Consider the following 19,781-nt stretch of genomic DNA (forward strand, 5'->3'; position numbering starts at 1 on the left):
TTCAAATCACTATTTTAAAATTGAAGTGATAAATCCCAGCTTATACTTTTTCTTGTCATCTCTGCTTCAATACTTACTGTGTACTCCAGGGCAACTAGATACCTCTGTCAGAAAAGAAAGGTATTTATGTACATGGAAGTATGAGGCCTTATCCAAAGTGCAAGATTGGATGTAAATGATATAGTCACTTGAAAATCTATAAATTATTATAGTATAATGACAAAAATCTAAGCCAAAAATATTTAGAACATAACCAATAAATGTATAAGATATTAAAACAATAACAAAACAAAAAACAATTACAGAGGGAATAAACACTATGCTAGTATTGTTTTGAAAATCTGAAATAAAGTCTCTCTGCACTTGTTAACTTTTGCAATGAGTATGTAGATAAATTAGGTTTGCTAACATAAAAAGGGTGATTTATAGATTTAGATAAATATCATCTATGTTAGTCTGTTACCCTCAAAAGAGAAAAATCATTTGATTCCTCTCTGAAAAGTATGATTGATTTCTAGACTAGCGTCATTTTTTCCTTTTTAAATGGTTTATGCTTGGAAATGCTACCTAATTAACTGTGTTGATATTAGTAGACTCGGCTTTGATTCCCAATATCACCTAAGCAGCTATTACTCACAATGGTAACTACTGTGATTTATAAACTTTTAGATTTTGAATTGTGATTATATTTAAGGCAGTTTGGACAAAACAGTTAAGGTAAAACAGGAAGATGGAGTTTACAGTTAGAGGGTAGCAACAGCTGTCGGGTATCTGGAAAAGGGAATTGAGGACAAAACACAAAGTTCTGTTGATCGTGCATGCAAGCAAAAGAGATAAATGACTCAATAAAATGACTCACTTCATTTTTAAGTAAACTTTGTAGCTGCAACTCCTCTACTGCTGTGTTAAATATTTAAATTTACCTTTAATTACAGCCAAAGACTAGACATTAAACTTAAATTCTTTCAGTCTGCTGCAGCAGAGAAAACACTAAATGCTTACTTCCAAAAATAACTTTGCTAATTGCTTTAATAAGACATGGATCTGGCAGCAGATCCCTTGAAAATAAATACTACAGAGATCAAATCATCTAATTATTTTAGACAAGCTCTAAATGTGTTTTAAGGGGCCAAAACTGTAAAATCGTTGGAGAGACTACATAGTTTTTTGTTTTGTTTAGTTTTATATTTGGGGGGTGGGGGGGATTAAGTTCTTCACTTATATACTTTTTCACTATTAATAATAGTATTTGTATACAATCAGATAAGCCTTGAACTATACACAATATATGCTCAGAAAAACAATTTTAAATTGAAAAAAGTTATGATTAAACATCTTCAAAGTATTTTCATTTTTCTATCTTTGTATTAGTTTTTTTCCTTCTTTATTCAACCTTAAAAGACTCCAAGCAAGAGAAAGAAGAACCTGAGACTAGTAAGAAAGAGGAGTGAGGGAAACTGAAAGGGGAGGAAATAGGAAGGAAAGCAAAACAGAAAGGAAGTAGATAAGTAATGAATTAGGGTCACTGGTCGTAAGCAACAGAACCTGACTCTAGCTAATTAATCAAAAAAGGGAAATTATACGAGCAGTTCACAGAATGATGAGTAAAACCTAGAATGCAAGACTTGGAAAGGACAAGAATGAGGGCAGAAACCAATGGCCACGTTCTTCGAAGTAGAATAATATTTCCAATGATTTTCTATCCTTCCATCACTGTGCCCTAGGTACAAATATTAGAGCTAGAGAGTCTCACCAACCTAATTTAAGTTAATGCCTGTTTCTTGGCAAAAGGAGGTCCAGACGGTTGTCAACCACCAAGACTGCACCTATTGGGAGACTGTAGAAAGGGGAGTAGGAGTGCAAAAAGAAGTGAGAGTGAGAAACAAATAAATAACAATAAGCCGGAGCAAAAACAATTAGTGAATTTTTTGAATATTTACACATCCACTAAATTAAAACACACTTTTTGAGGCTTTCGCTTGTTTTTTGGCAGGATGAGAATAGGGTAGAGGTTAATGTGAATGATCAAAGGATAGGAAGAGCCTAATGTTCCTCAGGAAGCACATCAGTAAACCACTTTTAAAAAGAATTTCTGGATAGTAATATGAATAAAAGAGATACCCTCTCATTAAAATTTTGTCTTGAAATTGATTTATATGTCCTGACCACCAGAGTGATTTGTAAAATCAATCTGAATTATAGATTATGTTTTAAAGTAAAACACTTCTGTTTTGGTCATTTAAACACAGTAATTAGCTGAAGGCCAACAAATTTAGAGTTTCTAGAACTCTGTTGTTTCTAGAACTCTATAATTTTAACAGATTACTTAATAATATGCAAATGATTTTACTGATCATCCCTAAAAGAGTTTATTCTCTTAGAAATCTTCTATTATCATTTTTCATTGCATTATTTATTTATTATTATTTATCCATTTTTTTTAAGGGTCCAACAAGAGTAAACTCCAGCTGAACCTGAATGACATTTTCACACCATTATAATTAGTAGGGCTCAAATTTAAAAGGGTTTATGTTATCTTACTATATTAAAAATACACTGAAATTACATTAAAACTTTTAACATAGTTTTTAAATATTTTAGAAGCAATTCCAAATACTTGTTTCTTTTCAAAAATTTAACATCAAATATTCAAATCTTAAAAAAAAGTTTTATCAACACAGGACTAGAATAATAAGACATGAAACAAAAAGGAAAATTATTTTGAAGAAGCTCATATAGCTAATGTCATTTAAATAGGAGCCACTTCAACAAAGGATGTCTGGTGATACAGGCAAGTTAGGAAGAGGAATTTCAAGTGACAGCTTGGTCATTACCTTAGTGCTTCTACTTCCTAGTTATATGATCTTATTAAGTCACTTAATCGCTCTTACCAATAAAATGGGAATAATATTGTATGCCTTATAGGGTTGCTGCGATGATTAAATAAGTAAATGTAAAGAGCATCTTGTGATGCCTAGCACATAGTAAGTAAGTATGCATAGTTATTAAAAGTATTGTGTGGCATCATATAGATGAAGATCTATAGTCTAAACAAAAAGAATGGGAAAATGATATCATTCCAGATATGAGATAAGGATGTTCCAAACTATAGAACTATATTTCTTATAAATATTAAATTAACATTTGTCATTGAGCTTATATAAAATACAGTCTAAGCAAACCAAAGAATCAGTGTAAACTTCCTATCCAGTTAGTTCTCCTGATCTTGAACCTAGCAGATGGTGCTAAAATAAACAATGATGGCAGTGAAAGGCCTTTCTCTGTATAGCATGACTATTTCCATTTAATTATCCAAACATGGTTATATGAATTGCTTCCTGATGGGAACTGAAAACCCTCAGACCTCCTTCCTATTCATTCTATCCATGCTCAGCAATTGTGCCGAGCTTCTCTGATAATGAATTCTGTTCCCATTCTCATTTCTAATTGCTATCTCTTTGAAAATTTCCAGCTTCAAAGGCGCTGCAGAGAGTAGCCCTTATACCAAATGCTCTGCTCAAAAGCAATAACCGCACATGAGTGCTTTACCTCGGTGGGCTGCTAGTTATCTACTTGGGTGTCAGCTATTTGTTGAGCCCTGAATTGCAGGCCCCTTCTATCCATTAGGCACCTGGGCTCAGTGCCTAAGGCCAATGAACTTGCCAAGGCCTACAAAAATGTTTGAGACCCTGCAAAAACTTATGAACCACCCCCCCAAAAAGAAAACCAGAGTTGAAATAATAATCTAAGTAGATGTCTATTTCAATTCAATTACTATTTCTAATTTAGTTCATTGAGTAAATCGATATGCATAAAAATTTCATTATAGTTATAATAACTTGTGGGTTAGGTTTTTGTACTTCACTACTTCATATAACTTTCTGATGATTCATAGTGATTGCCAAGTAATAACAGCCATTCATAAATTAAATGTGTTATTTATAACCAAGTAATTTTAAACTGTTTTTAAAAATTACCACAAAAAATAATCATTTCAATGCGGGATATAGATACATTAAAATACATATGCAATGATATTACAAGGTGACTCCAAAATAGTTATGAATCACTAACATCTGTTCCTTATGGATGGTAGGTTTTGGGAATACAAGAATGAGACATCTCCTGTCCCCTCAAACTGCCACCATGTCTAACAAATGAGACCCACCAAGAAACATGAAAGGATTCACAACAGAGGTAAGTAAAGGCCTTATGGCTGTGCAGAAGAACCAGATATGTGCGTACGTGCTCACACACACACGCGCGCGCACACACACACACACACACACACACTGGTGGGTGATGGGGACAGAAAGAATGATCCTCAAGTGACATGTTCACTGAGCAATCAATATCAGTTTAGGAAACACTGGAATTTCAATCCAGTTTGGTAATATTAAATTGATATTAACATAAATGTAAGTTAAAGATAGAGCATGAGTTCTCCATGTTTGTATCTCACCCCAAAACAGATGAATGATGATCTTTTTGTAGTTTACTCTTTCATCAGTTACCATGTATTAAGTACCTATTATGGGAAGCAAGCCTATTTTGGGGTTTTGGGAATACCTATTTGACACTTTCCTATGATTTGAGGACATTCTTGTAAAATTTGGAGAATAAAGCTAATAAATCTGCAGACTTCTTTTCAAAATATGATATTCCCAAAGCCAAGGATTAGTGACTTGCTCTCTAAAGGTTGCAAACTTAGATAAAATCAGCTGTGAATTGTGTTCAAGCTCTAGTTCTTTCTCCATTCAGGGAAACAAGAGAAAGCTAGTGAGTCATGCAGTATTAATAATTCTTTAATTGTAAATATTTTTCCAACATCTGTACAAAGCTTTTATTAGCAACACCAGACCCCAGAACACTTTTTCCTATTCCTTTCAATAACAGGAATGATAACTATCACATCAGAAATGAATGCTGATAGATTTTTCGGCTTAGAGGAGTAAGGCAAGGACCTGTCCAGTCCCTAGGGTCAGTGGCTATTTGAGTCTTAAGTATTCCTAAAGACTAAATAATACTCACTTCTCATGGGCAACATGGGCGGGGTGGAGGGTGGGTGGCGGATGTTCCATTGAGAATGAAAGAAAGGGAGTGAGAAAGCCAAAGAAGAGAAGGAAAAATATAGGGAAAAGATGGAGAGGAAGAAGAAAAAAGAGGGGAAGGAGAGAGACAAAGAAAAGGATGCATATATTAGAGTATTTCTGAGAACTCCGTGGCTCTGAAGTTTACTACCCCCACCACCTTCAACTCTTTCCTCTACTGCTAATTTTGCATTTTGTAACCAATGGCAAGAAGTAATAAATGCTAAGTTCTTGCAGATTGTATGAGAATGAACAAGGTAACAGATATCTAAGTGAGCTAAATTCCTCCTTGTCTGAGTTAAATGTGAAGCTTTTTTTCTTTCTTTCACCTATCTCTTTCAAATTATTTAAAAGATGCATAAAAGTGTTTATCATCCTTGGTCCTTGGGGGTGAGTGCCATTTGATATGGCAAGCTGTACCTTTGAGTGCAGCAATCATCATGGATACATAGTGTGGTTAGTGTGATTTTATGGAGTAGTACTTGGCAGTCCTAAAGAAAATGCATTGCTAAATCAAAATAACAGGTCCATTAATCCCCTGAATAAATTAGTATTAGATTCAGTATTCTAAATGGAAATAAACTAACAGGATATTTACTGTATTTGGGTTGGAATGATGTAACTGAAAACGAATCTTCAACTGACAAGAGAAAAGGAGATTTTGTCTGGTTATCTTTTTTAATGTTCCAGTGTTGTTTTGAGATTGCAAAAAGACATTCTTGTAATAATGTAATGTTTTTTAGCCTACAAAAAAAGTTTAAGATTAACCAGAAGGATATGACTTGTGATAATACATTAATATTATATTCTGCAAGGAAACAGATGTAAAAGAAGCCAATAAGCCCAGTCAAAACTAATTATTTAGTAGGCAAAACATTAAAACTGAGTCAAAAGATGTACTCCACACACGAGTTTGCCTTTGCGCTTGAGTCCCTGGAGCCTGAAAGGATCATCGCATTACTCTGTTGGCAGATGTATCCAAAGAATTGGCCATGTTTTGTCTTGTCATCACAATGCTTCTTTCTGTTAAATGGTTTAGAATGTTTGACAGGCACATTAGAAAGCTATCCAAGGAAATGCTGCCCTTCAAGGGATTAGATTCTTGAAGCAGACCATTAACACTGGCCTTTGCAGTCATTCAGCCCACATTAGCAAAAAAAAAAGCTTCTTACAGACAGACTGGTCTCCTAAGGAGCCTCTATAGGGAACACTGAGTGCTTTGTGCTTTGTTACAGCTCCTTCACACAATATTAATGGAGGTTTAACTGAGGCGAAGGGGGTCTTTCCTTGTCCCCAGCAGTTTATCTTCTTTTTTTTTTTTTTTATTAACAATTAATTCCTATCTTTATCATATTAGTTGAATCAGACTGCAAGGAGACTAATGACTTGATTTCTAATTAAATGGAAAGAAATCATCTAACAAAATGGTCTTTTTCTAAAGTTTGTACACCTATCAAAAAGCCTTTGGCCAAATTACTACCAGAAAAAGAATCCTCAAAGCCAAATAGGACTTTGGCTCCAGATGAATGCTTCTCTGCATAATAGAGCAACGATGCAAGAAAGGATTTTTAGACCAACTCTCCTTCTCATTGTGTATTCATTTCTATGAGTAGCTTGACTTACACTTGGTTTGCAATTTGTTTTCATAGAGTCTTGTTTTTCTAATTTAAAATTAACCCTATCTCTTAACATTTGTTCATGCTATCAGATCTTTTCATCTTCTTATTTGATTCCCCACCTCACTTCCCAGAAACCATTACTACACAAAGAAACTTCAATAGGTCATCATGGTTCTTAAACTCTTCCCACACCCTAAACTTGAAAGGGACACAGCTACATCTAAGTTGGAAGTTAGTTACTTGTCCTAACATATTTTTCGTCACATTCAAATATAGAAGCAAAATAAAATAGCACAGTTTATGTTTTCTGAATCACATGCTCTATCATTGCCTTAGTTTCAATCTGAAGGCATATTATGGAGCCAATACAAACTAGATATAAAATAATTAAACAACTTCCCCAACCTCCAAACCATAGGGATGTTTGGAGGTTTAGGTTTGGTAACTAGTCAGACGTGAGCAACAAAGGGGAACAAAGGAATAGAGGCCCAGTCTAGAGACCACTCAGAGAATACCCCAATGGAAGTAGAATTCTGGGTAAAAGTCCATGGACAGTAGGCAAAGTTATATAGCAGCCAGGTGTCGATCAAAATGACCTCACTTGTCAATCACCTAGGAATACCTTTGGAACCACCCATCACGGCCCAAATATAAGGCAGACATTCCCATTTCTGGGCCCTTTTTCCCTTCTGATCTCCTCCTCGTTTTGCCCTTCTAGGTTCTCTCTCTTTTTGGTGGCCTTTTGTGGCCTTTTTGCTCTGTTGTGGCCATTTTGGCTCCTTTGTGTTGGTTATAGAACTAGGACCATGTGCCTTCTTGGGCTTACTTTGTCTTTCTAAAATATCCTTTTAATAAAACTATTAAATCTCAATAGTTTCTTCACTACTTCGTTTCTTTTGAGGAAGAAATGAGGGAAAATGCCAACTACACATCTGCACCATTGTTATCCTTCTCCCTACCTCGACTGTTGGGGTGACACCAACTCCGATCGGCCCCAGCGGCAACACTCTTATCTGACACAATGACGCAGTTGAGATTTATAGATCTCCATTAATTGAAAAGGTTATTTAATGTAAGAGATATATGTGTATATACAAACACATTACATTTTAACTTAATATTGTTGTATACTCATTTTTCAATCTTCTGATGTAGAATGTGGTCTTTTAAATTTTTTAATTTGAGTGTGCTGATTGAACCTAGTCTCTGTACGAGCTCATAGAAACTTAATTATAAAGTTTAGGGCTGTTTTTAAATTCTTTTAAGTAAACTAGAACTTGCTAGTGCTTGCAAATAGCAAATTTAATGCAGAATTATAAATTTTATTTTTTTAATGTTTGAAAACCATCTTACTGCCATTTAATTCAACATAATTTTTGAAATCACTCTCCTTCGTAGTATCTTTCTAATAATCTGAACTTATTTTCCGCAGAAAATCTCTTTTCACATGTCATCAGTTTAAATATCTAATTAAGCTATCTAATTACGATAACAAGTATATCTAGAATAAACAGTTTAAGAAATTTGCACAACTAACATACACATTTCTTAGATATGACACAAAAAGCAGATCCATTTACAAGACTGATAAATTCAATCAACTTTAAACTAAAATCTTATGCTCTTCGAATGACACTATCAAGAAAATGAAAAGATAGGCCACGGTCTAGGAGAAAATATTTACAAATCATATAGCTTATAAACCATTTGTATTTAGAATATATAAAGAACCTTTATAACTCAAAAGTTAAGAGACAAATAACTCTAATTAAAACATGGACAAATTTTTTGAATTATTTCACACACACATACACACACACACACAAAAGTTTAAGAAGCCCATGAAAAAAATGTATTTATTAATTCCCCTATTTTATGGATAAAGAAACTGAATCAGATAAGGGTTAAATTATTGCCCAAAAGCATGTAATAAGTAACTAGTGGAGCCAGGACCCACACAGCCTGACTTCAGATTTCCATTTCTAAAACACTGCCCGTATACTATCTCCCAATAAAATAGCCATCCTGATTACTTCAGCCAACTTGTTAAGTTTAATGAGATTTGAAGCATTCTCTATTTTTTCTTATACTCTCAATAATATATAGTTTCCTATTCCTTATATATTTAACTGTCTGAAATTGCTGATAGTGGGCCATTCAATGACCTCAAAAAATGGCAGTTTCATATGTTTCAATCATAACTATTTTTTTTAAGTTTCTGAAACAAGAGTCGATAGTCAAGTACATGCTATCTTAGATTCTAAAACATTCTCATAAATAGATTCATGCATTATCTTCCTATTACTACCAATTCCATAAAGTCTTTAGGTTTTTTATACAGTAACTGTAAATGGTCCTATTCAAATAGCTTACCCCAACTATTGCTGCCTATATAACCTGCTGCTTTTCATGTCTTATCATTTTCTCTTTTTAGATTTCTTCGAGAGTATCTCTGAAGACATCTGCTTTGCCTCTTTTCATCGTTTTCAACAGACATAGATGGGTGATTGGTAACCAGAGGCAAAGAAGACTATTGCATTAAGAGTCTTCATTTTCAATTACATCCTAATTGATCACCATTGTTTCTAGAAAATGTTGTTTATTACTTCATAAGCATAAAGCTCCACACTTATTCTCTTATTTCTGGATATGTTTTTGTGAACTTCTAGATTCACAGTAAGTAAACCATTCTTCTATTTTGTTATGCTCCTCCACAGGTACATAGAGAAGTATTGTCCTATGTTCTATTATTGATAAACAGTTCAAAATTCTTTCCTAAGTAAACAAAAAGAAGGTAACTTTTTCCTCTCAAATATCCTTACATCTCTGGAACAAGCTTTTCAAACTTTTCCTTCCATATTCCTATGACACTTCCAAAAACACTTAAGTATATACAAAATAAAAAGTCTGTTTAAAAAATATGTCAGTTTTTTCTTCTCTAGTTGCATATTATCTATTATTTGTTCACACCAAAGTTATTCAATATACAGGAAGATTCAGTATTGTCCAATCGGGATCAGCACCCGGTTAGCACCACTTCTCAATCTTAGCTCAAGATATAGACTCAAAAAAAAAGAGGGTCTAGGTTTAGTCTTCGTCTTTTGGGGGAATCTAAGTTTATCCCCTATTTTCCCTGTGTAACAGCTGATTTCATATTGCAGATTTTTTCTTTTTCCTAGTGTACCTTTGTCCTCCCTGTCATCCTCCCAAGCTTGGAGATTTTCTCTAGGCATGTGCTGACCAATACTGTAACCACTAGCCACAGAGGGCTCTTGAGCACCTGCAATGTAGCTAGTCCAGGTTGATGTGGACTATAAGTTTAAAATACTCTCCAAATTTCAAATAATTAGTATGAAAAAGAGAATTACAATATCTCATTTATAGTTATTATATTGATAACTTACCAAAATGGTAATATTTGAGATAGCTTGAGTTAAATAAAATATATTCTTAAAATTAATTTCTCCTGTTTCTTTTTACTTTTTTAATGTGGCTCTTGGAAATTTCATCATTACCTGTGTAATTTTATACTATATTTCTATTAGACAGCACTGCTCTATGCTTTTGTTAATCAAGCTCTCCAGCTATGGAGTGGCTCTTCACATGCCTCTGCTCCCAGCATTCCATCCCCAGCCAACCCTGCTTCACTCATCTAGATGGGTCTCTTGACAGTAGTTGTAAAAATATCAATTGACAATTCCAAAGAAAAATTACAGAAATTCACAAAGTAATTCTGGAATTCATCTGAAAGGCAAGAATGACTAGTGATAATTTTCAAAAGAAGAACAATTAAGAGGAATTTCTGAAAAATTCATGTTTTTGAGAGACTTGAAAATTATAATAAATGAAAATTATATATTGCTATGTATGCTGCACAGTAGACAAGCATTCAATATGTATTAGCTATGAGTATTTTTTTTTACAAAAACATATAAAAGCATAACAAATAAAATCATAGAGAACTGAAAACAAAGATGATATACAGATAGTTGGTATTTATGAACAACAACTTTCATATACATAGACTAGTATACTATGTGATTAGATCTTATTGTCGGTCGATGATTAAAAGAATGGATTATTCAATAATTAGTCTTCAGATAACTAACTAAATATTTTCGAGAAAATAAATTCCAGATTAATGACTGCATAAAAATGTTTAAATATTTTAAAAGAGGAAAATATGTAGGTGAATCAGCAAACATACCAATTTGCTTTTGTGTTAGCTGGCACTAGTTATGAAGGATAGAAGTCCAGGTTGAAACTGAACATGCTACCAGGAGAATTTCATGGAAATGCTAAGTAACCAGATGAAGCACAAGGCATAACTGGGTCAAAGCAATGGCTAGAACCAGAGACCAAGGGATGCCAGAACACCCTGCCCCCCATCTCTGTGGGTCTGAGGTCACTTTCATTCTCTCAGATTGACTCCTTCTATATGGTAGGGAATATAGTTTTCTGGAATCTTATAACTCACTGTTTTGCCTGCAGAGAAGAACTGGCTCAGATATGATTCTAAGGAAAAACACCTATTGGTCTATTTTGGATCATCTATTCCACACCCTGGACAAATCACTATGGCCAATAGGCAAGTCTCTGTGATTGACAAACACAACTTGAAATATATGACTGAAAAAGCAAGATAGCTATTCTACAGAAGAATAGAGGCACTGGGCAAACAAAATAGGTTTATAGTGTTTAAAAATCTCCTTAAACAAGAAAATATCAGAAATCAGCCTTTTTGATAGTCCTCAATAAAATAAAAACATTATAGGCAAAAAGGGAAACATATCATGATGCTCTTTTAAACTCTTTATTAAAATATAAGTGCAGGGGTCAGAAATCATAACAAAATGACAAGTCCTTAAAGAAGTAGACACTATTTCATTTAGTCTTCACAACAACACTATGCAGTGATAATTTTTTATTATTTCTGATCTACAGATAAGCAAAAATTGAGTCTTAGTTTGCTAAGTTACTTAGTTACAAGTAGTTTTTCCAGAGGAGATGAGTACACAGGAAGCTTAATTCCAGAGCCTGTAGTTCAAACATTATAGTGTACTAACAGCAAAAATTAATTAAGATGAAGTTGAAAGATCTGAAGAAGAGAAAAGAATTTTGTTCAGTATGTTCAAGAATCCAGCTCTCTTTCAAGAGTTTATATTAGTTCCTCTGATTTTTTTTTTAAACTTTATGAGGGCAACATTATTATTCCCATTTTACAGACAAGAAAATTGAGGGTCAGAGAGGTTGAATAATGAATAAAGGGTAAGTGGTAGGGTGTAGATTCTAAATCAGTTCTGTCTGGCTCCAAGCTTATTAGAGTAAATTCTGAAGTACTGTTGCTGGGGTGTTAAGAAATGAGTTGCTGTTGCTTTGGTAAAATATAAGAAGTTTGGTATGGTGCATTTATAGCATGGAAGAGAGAGAATTATAGAGGATGGGACTAGAGGAGCAGAAATGGGTAGGGTCTTTTATTTCATGCAAAAAAATGTTTTTTTTAATTTATTCTGACAGTGATTTAATTGTAAACAGAATTAAATTTCAAGTGGCATATATGCCCTGAAAATTTTGACTATAAGAAAAAGTTCACAGGAAATCTTAGACTTGGGGATGAGGAGGAAGAAATAGATAAGTGAACTTCATAAGAGGGGTCCTCTTTTATCTTAGTGTTTAAATTTATTTTCATTCTATAGTACTTTTATATTTAAACTTGTACATAGATATCAGTAACAACTGGTCATTGATTATTGTCCTTAACTGCTTATTAAGAATAATATTTTATTGAATATCTTTTTTTTTCAGTTGTCTACAGTTGGGATGGTTATGCAAGTTTGTGCTTAACCGAAGCAAAGAAACATTCTATAGACAAGATTGAATAGCTTCAGGAGTCAAATTCCAATGCAGATTTTAAATTCGGTATGTACAAACCACAATAAAAGAATATTTCCCTAAGATGATTCCTAGAGGATTGTTATTATTGTAATGATATTATTATCTTTTTAAAATTTTTTTATTATTTTGGCTAAAAACCAGCCTTGTGGCTTTCACTTTATTTAAGTCACCATCCCTTTATAACTGATGGGTCTTTGGAGTCAAAAGGGAAAGCAGAGTGTTTAATTTTTCTCTTCCTTGAATCTCTACATAATAGGTACTCATAAAATATTTATTTGATAAATAAATGAAACTCAATTCAGATCTTCTCAAATACTGAGAATTTTCAGGATTTTGTGGTTGTTATTACTGTTTTGGCAGTACAAAGATGAATAAGACATAGTCCTTATTCTATGTTTTATGTTATCATCAGACACGCAAATATTTATTCAAATACTAATTTGATAAATGCAATAACAGAGTGCCAATGGGAGTATATTTTGGCCACCTACCCCTGGGCATGAAAAGATCAGAAAAGATTCCGGGAAAAGTTCAAGCATTAGCTGAGACTTAAAGAAAGGATCAGAGTTAGAAAAGTAATAAGGGAGATGAAGGCAGCAGCATAGGGGCATGTGCATGACCAGTATTAACTTCCCCCCACATTCCAGGAATGAAGTTTTAATGTAAATTCACTTGGAAGATGGTGCATATTTCAGCTACCAGTACCTGGAGACCATCCTGTTCTCTCTACCTCTCAGTTATCTCTACCCACTCCTGCTCCATCACAACAGTCTCAGGGAATTTTAAGTAACCATAAAGACATTGCAGATGTTGATGAGATTTAGTATGAAAGTTAGATTCATCCAAAACAAGCAAGGCCACTGGCCTGGAAAAGGCCTTTCTTCTGTGTGTACTCTTCCTACACATCTCCTATAGAAGACAGAGTTCCTTTGGATCAAAGAATCAAAGAATCCTGGAGCAACAAAGAAGAGCTCCTTTTGTTTTTGTTCAAAACAGTTCCAGTAAACCAGCCCCAGGCTGCAAATCTCCAAGTCATAAATAATTGCTGCGGTGTGCAGTGAAATGCTAGTGCCTGGGGCAGGCACTCATGTCAGAGCAAGGGGAATATCGAAGTCCGCAAAAGTGTGATCATAAACTTGTCTAAGGATCCAAAAAGTTTGTTGTGGATACTTCACTGAGAGAGAAGCATTAGCCTAGGGAAAAGGGTTAGGGCTTTGAGGTCAGACACAGGTGGGTTGAATCTTCCCTCTCTTACATTCTTGAACTTCAGGGTCCATATCTACAAAATGGGAATAATAAAACATTTCTTGTAGGGTCATTTGGAAATTTAGTGAAAGTACATTTTGCTCATCCAACACAGGGCCTAGCATAGGTACCTAATAATTGGTGACTATTAACTATCATCATCCTAATCCTCGTTGTTCAATATATGTAGCTTTGGAGAAGGTAGCAGCCCTAGAATCTTCCCTGATCCCCTTAACATACTCAGGTTCACTGTCCCAAGCCAGACTTAATGCCCCTTGCTAATTGTAAATTAATGAAACGTCCAGCTGGATCTTATAGGATATTCCCTCACACTCTTGCATAACTGTTAACCGTTCTTCACCCATCAAACCCTGACACAAAACTCATCAGCTTGTTTGATTGGATGTGACATCAGTCTTTCCTTGAGACTCTTCTCCCAGACAAAACTGGCCATGTTACAGCTCAAGGCTTTAGCTATAAGATCTACTAAAAGGACTGATAGAAATTGTTTATTAGAACAAAAATCTTTTTTTTATAAATCAATTCACAAAACAAAATAGAAAAAGATAATTGCAATCAAAAGTTTGTTTTTAAATATTTTGTTGGGCTTTGTGTTTACTTTTGTTTCATTGAATATAGAATTTATATTCAAAGCACCTTTAAGAAAAGTTACATTAACAAGAAGACTAGGCATCTTCTAGAATACATATTAAAACAGAATTCAAGTCCTTTTACGGAAAACTATCTTTAATATTTACTTCAGTCCTTCTTTTGCCCACTAAATATTTCTGTGTTCCTAAAGTACCATGAGCTGAAGAATATATATATTTATTTTGGGGTAATATTTTCTGTAACTTGATACATCACATGGAATCTCTTTCCACACCATTGAATATTTCTATGAACAAATCCCAAAACAAATAAACATTTGAAGTTTTCTTCTGCTCTATTACACATACAGAAAAAAAAACAGTTTCCTTCATTCCGTTTGAATTACTTCTTCTTTAAGAAAAAAAAAACATTATTATATTTATTTAATATAAAACAAGGGAATGGTTTATTGTATTTATCTATTTTGTATTGTAATAAATCAAGTTAGATGATTCAAATTAAAAATTCATGAGTTAGGTCTATATGAGTCAGTTGTCTACACTGATGAAATTTGGCAGTTAACTGTCAGATCTGGACATTACTTTGTATATTGAAACAAATCTAAACATTGTGCTCCAATTTTCACTGTTAGCCTAAGATGCTTGCCTTATTCTTTTTTCTTTATTTTTTTTTTATGCCTACATCACCTGATCTTCCTAGGTAGTCTCCCTTCCAAGTACTTACCAGGCTCAACTCTGCTTAGCTTCTAAGATCGGACATCAGGCTTGTTCAGGGTATCATGGCCATAGACCATGGACTGTTGCCCCACTGGGGCATGAACCCAGGACCTTCTGCGTGTAAAGCAGATGTGCTAACCTCTATCCTATGGAACCACAACTGCCTTATTTTTAAGCATAAAACAGTGCTTACTGCCCTGCTGGTGTCATTAAGAAATGGGTGTGCTTTTCCCACCCACTTTCTTTCCCTGGTAGGTGTCAACACTCAAGGAGACCCAGGAAGCCACATCTTGAAGATGGTAGATCTGCCATCCACTTGGACCTTGTATAATGGAATGGAGTAAAGCACTCACCTTCTCACCAGGAACATCTGCACTGGAGTGCTACATGAACAAGAAGAAACAGTTTATCCTGTTAAATGACTAGAATCTGGGGATTTGTGTTTTATAGCATCCACCATTACCATAACTAATATGCAGTAGATATGTTATAATTATTCAAAGAGAGGAAATGAGATATAAAATTAATTATACAATGTACTTATTGTAGAAGTCAATGCACATAGAGAATCAGGATTGCTACCAAAATTAGAGAACAATGTCAAGGAGATCAGCTCAGACAAAGCTTATTATTGTGTGGTATCTTAGTAAATTCATCATAATACAGGTTCTGGTCCTCTGTATTAAGGATGTGAAATTAATTTGATCAGGTGACCTAACTCTCATTAGGCAAGCTCACAGGAGATAAATTTGTAAGCCAAGATGCCAACATATTAATTTACTATGATATATATGCCCATTATACTGTCTTGGGTACCCAGGATTACTACACTTGAAGACATATTCATCTAGCCTAGATTTTGAGTTCTTTTTTCCCCCAGATTCTATGCAGATCAAAAACCTGTTAATATAATTATTTTAAATAGTCAAGTTATAGCTCAGTGAGTAGATAAATGTTACATCAAATATAACTTGGAAATAATGTATTCTGAAACCATTTCTTAATGTGGAATCTTTCATAAATGATTACATGAATCTGCTTTGTGTGCATATTTACTAGTTTTTCTCTAAGTGACTTACATTTTCCTACATTTTAAGGGTCCCATTGTGCTGAAAAGAGAAACTTATGACCTAAGGTCATAGAAGACAAGAAGTGGGAATGAAGAAAGGACTAAACAATTAGGTAATGAGAGACAAAGAGCCCTGGAGAGAGATGTATACATCAAATTAAAAGGATATTTCCCATGACATCAATACCTAGATTGATGGCCAGGAAAATTGAGGTAATTGGATTATTTACAGAATTACTGGGCTTGTGTTTGTGATCTGTATTTTGCTATATCATCCTGCATGCCAAAAGTAAATGAATCTCTAGGATGTATTTGTAGAATATGCTCTCCCTTCCTGGGAGTCAAAATTTGGGTTAAAAAAGTCCCATCAAAAAGTAAAGTTCACTGGGCCAAGGGATTAGAAGACCAATTTTAAGTGGACAGATTTTCCAGGATAGAAGAAAAGAGAAACAAAGTAAAAAAGATGTTCTGAATATTAAATATGGGTGACTCCAAGAGAGTAGAGCTTATCTATTAAAAAGTTCTAAGTGTGCTTTTACTCACTGCAGCACAAGAAATATCCTACTACAGATCAAAAGTTATAGACAGTGAAATACATTTTAAAATCTGTGATTTTAAGAAAATCCTGTACAGGAACTTTCTTCCAGTACACCATGCCATTAAAAAAAAAATACCTTTTCTAGTGGTATACTTCATTGTATTCATCTAGTCTACCAGATAAGATCCCTGAAAGCTCCATGAAGCAGGGACTGTATTTTTTTTCTTCTTTTATCTCTTATAACCAAGTCTCCAGAATGGAGACAGGGAAGGTAAACAAAATAATCTACTGGAATGCAGGAATAAAAATATTAGAATGTCTATTAACTTATTTAATCTCATTCTTCCACTTATTAAATATGTTTTCTAATATAACATAATATTTTATTTATAAAGAACCTATTTGGGGAGTGTATGACGAAACTTCTTAATTAAAGAGATTTAGGACTAAAAATTATACGGACCACTGCCTTATGGAAATTAGCATAGGAAAAAAAGAAAAAAATATTAAAATAATATAGTGACTGAGCTGTTGTCAAGTTGATCGTGTAGCTGCAGAAAAAAATAAAATGGATGCCCTTGAGATTTTTTCATTCAGGCATTATGCATTGGGCATTTACCATACGCCAGAGGCTATGTGGGGCAGTAGCCACCAGAGAAGTGATTGGGTTGTTAAAAAATAGAGTGAAGTTACAGGCAACCCATGACCATTTTCCCCATTGGGGATTTTCCTTCCCATTCCTGAAAAGTGCTCTGGACACACCTGCAGAACCCCATCAGTCTTGTATGGCTGAGAAATTATAATCTAATCTGGTCACTTAGTGAATACTTATTGACATACTGACAGTGTGATTATCACCCAGAAAAAAAAAAAGATAAATAATTCAATGATTTCAGTATTGCTCAGGATTATCAAGTGCATATACTTTTCAGTTATATGGGCCAAGATCCCAAGAGAGTAAATGTTATCCATATACAGTTGCCATAAATAACAATAATTTCTCGCTATATTCTGACAACTGCCCTAACAGATAGCTGAAGAGCCCTGGAAGCCACATATACATGTAATCATATAAGTAAATAGATGTAAACAAATTGAGCAAGATTGTTATATAAGACCAAAATTATATAGTGATCCCTGAGTTTAATATACATGTGGGAAAAAGTCATAATTGACAAATTACAAACATAAGGTATCCATATGATTTGGAATACTGTGCTGTAAAAAGGGAAATATTTGACCCATGTTTGTTTTTTCTTTTCTATTTTTTTCTTTTTAAAGAGCATTCACATGGTTTGTTTAGTCATGTGATTTCTGTCTTGCAGACATCTGGCTGAATATATCATAATATTGTAATACTTATTGTGTCTCTCAAAGCAACGTTTCTTCAAAATTCAATCCCTGTTTTACAAAAGTGATATTCTTTCTCCATATTAAAATTAAGATCCAAATAAATAGTTCGAGGTGTTATAATGGACACTAGTATTTCCCAAGTGTATAAGTAAGAAACTTCGGCAAGATTTGATTCTTCCTCAAAAGATCCACAATACTCAAGGGAAACCTATCAATATATAGATCACAGTGATAAAACACATGGTTGATTTGATTACCTTAGTAGATAGAAAAGTAGTCAACCAGTCAGGTTCTACTGCACTCACTTCAGATATCTAATGAATAGGGACTCACAGCAGAAGATTATTGCCTTTCTTGACTCACAAAATCTGCCAGACGTATTTTCTGCTATGAAGCACTAGAAAAAGAAAAGATAGAGATTTTGAATGCCATTGGCTTTTCTCCATCATTCTTTATTCAGTATGTCTGACAGCAATTTGCTATAAATTTTTAATAGAATTACCAAATAATCTTATTCTATTTGATCCCTAGAAATAGGATCCAATCTGATTGAGTTCTGTGTTAATATTCAAAGATAGCATGATAATTTTATTATGGAAAGTAATTAAGAATTGTGCTATCAAATGTAAAAGAATATATTAGTAAAAATATAAACCAATTTCTCAAAAATATAAGCATAAATTTCAACATATTCCAATGATTGTGTTTATATAAAAACGTAAATACATGTGATGAAAATAATATGACATAGACTATGCCTAAAGTTATTTAGTCTTATACTCTCAGAGTCACAAATAAATAACTCTGGTAGTCTAGCAACATGTCTTGAAGGAAAGAAAAGTGGAAGCAAGCCAACTTAGGAACTGATTAAGCATTCAGCAGAGAATTTTCTGTGGTTCTGTCAGAAGGCTCTGTCAGTGCATTTAACTATCTGGACAAAAGGTTGTTGAAATCACACAAAGGACTTTCCCAATTCAAATGCTGCAGATGAAATGATATTCACATAGAAACACAGCAGATCTTCAAAGCTTAATAAAAGCCTCATCTATTCATTTCATTACTTTATTACTTGCAAGCAGAGTAAGAAACTGATATAAAACCAGCATAAAGAAATCTCTTTAGGAACGGAATTCCTATTTTTACTTTACATATTTACTTCAATGCGCACATTCAGGAAGAGGGCAAGTGCTAGGTCAGACGTAAAGAAGAGATGTGAGCAGGTTATTTCACCCCAATGTAAGAATAGCAACCATTTGTATCAGGCTTAAAAAGCCTCATTATGTGAAAAGTGGGCAAACACTCCTGTGTTGGAACATTTGTAAAGAGAGATCAGCAGTTTAGCAGAACAGTTTGAAAACTTACATTTGAAGCAGCCACGTATTCAAAACTGGATAAAGCCTACAGAGTAAACAAAATGACTTAAATGCCTCTTTAATAAAATTTCTTTACTTTCATGGGTGAGTAGGTACAATAGCTTCAATCAGTATTAACTCAACAATAGAGGGAGAAGAGCAACAAGTCGGATTGCCTCCATGACATGGGCGTGAACTCTGTGATCTTCCTGCTAAGATTCTGTGCTCACCCTGTAATTGAAACATAAAAGGTTTTGATTAGAAAGACCTTGGTAACATTTAAGAAAGAATT

General features: G+C 34.0%; 1 protein-coding gene across 3 annotated transcripts in view; it reads left to right on the forward strand.

Annotated features, from left to right (window-relative positions):
• Nucleotides 1-17,097, forward strand: part of EDNRB (endothelin receptor type B) — a 59,972-nt gene extending 42,875 nt beyond the window's left edge. The window contains exons 8-11 of one of the 3 annotated variants that reach the window (XR_001597467.2): nucleotides 4,097-4,197; nucleotides 9,144-9,385; nucleotides 12,515-12,628; nucleotides 15,433-17,097. Coding sequence is in view for 1 of the 3 variants with exons in the window: in XM_016149316.2 (XP_016004802.2) it covers nucleotides 4,097-4,117 (21 nt within the window). In the remaining 2 variants the exon portion in view is untranslated. Of the gene's footprint in view, nucleotides 1-4,096; nucleotides 4,211-9,143; nucleotides 9,386-12,514; nucleotides 12,629-15,432 lie in introns of those variants that run through there. The other 2 variants (XR_001597466.2, XM_016149316.2) reach the window with 2 other exon arrangements.
• Nucleotides 17,098-19,781: the final 2,684 nt, after the last annotated feature.

Source organism: Rousettus aegyptiacus, unplaced genomic scaffold (genome assembly GCF_014176215.1).
Source record: "Rousettus aegyptiacus isolate mRouAeg1 unplaced genomic scaffold, mRouAeg1.p scaffold_m13_p_11, whole genome shotgun sequence".
Lineage (NCBI taxonomy): Eukaryota > Metazoa > Chordata > Mammalia > Chiroptera > Pteropodidae > Rousettus > Rousettus aegyptiacus.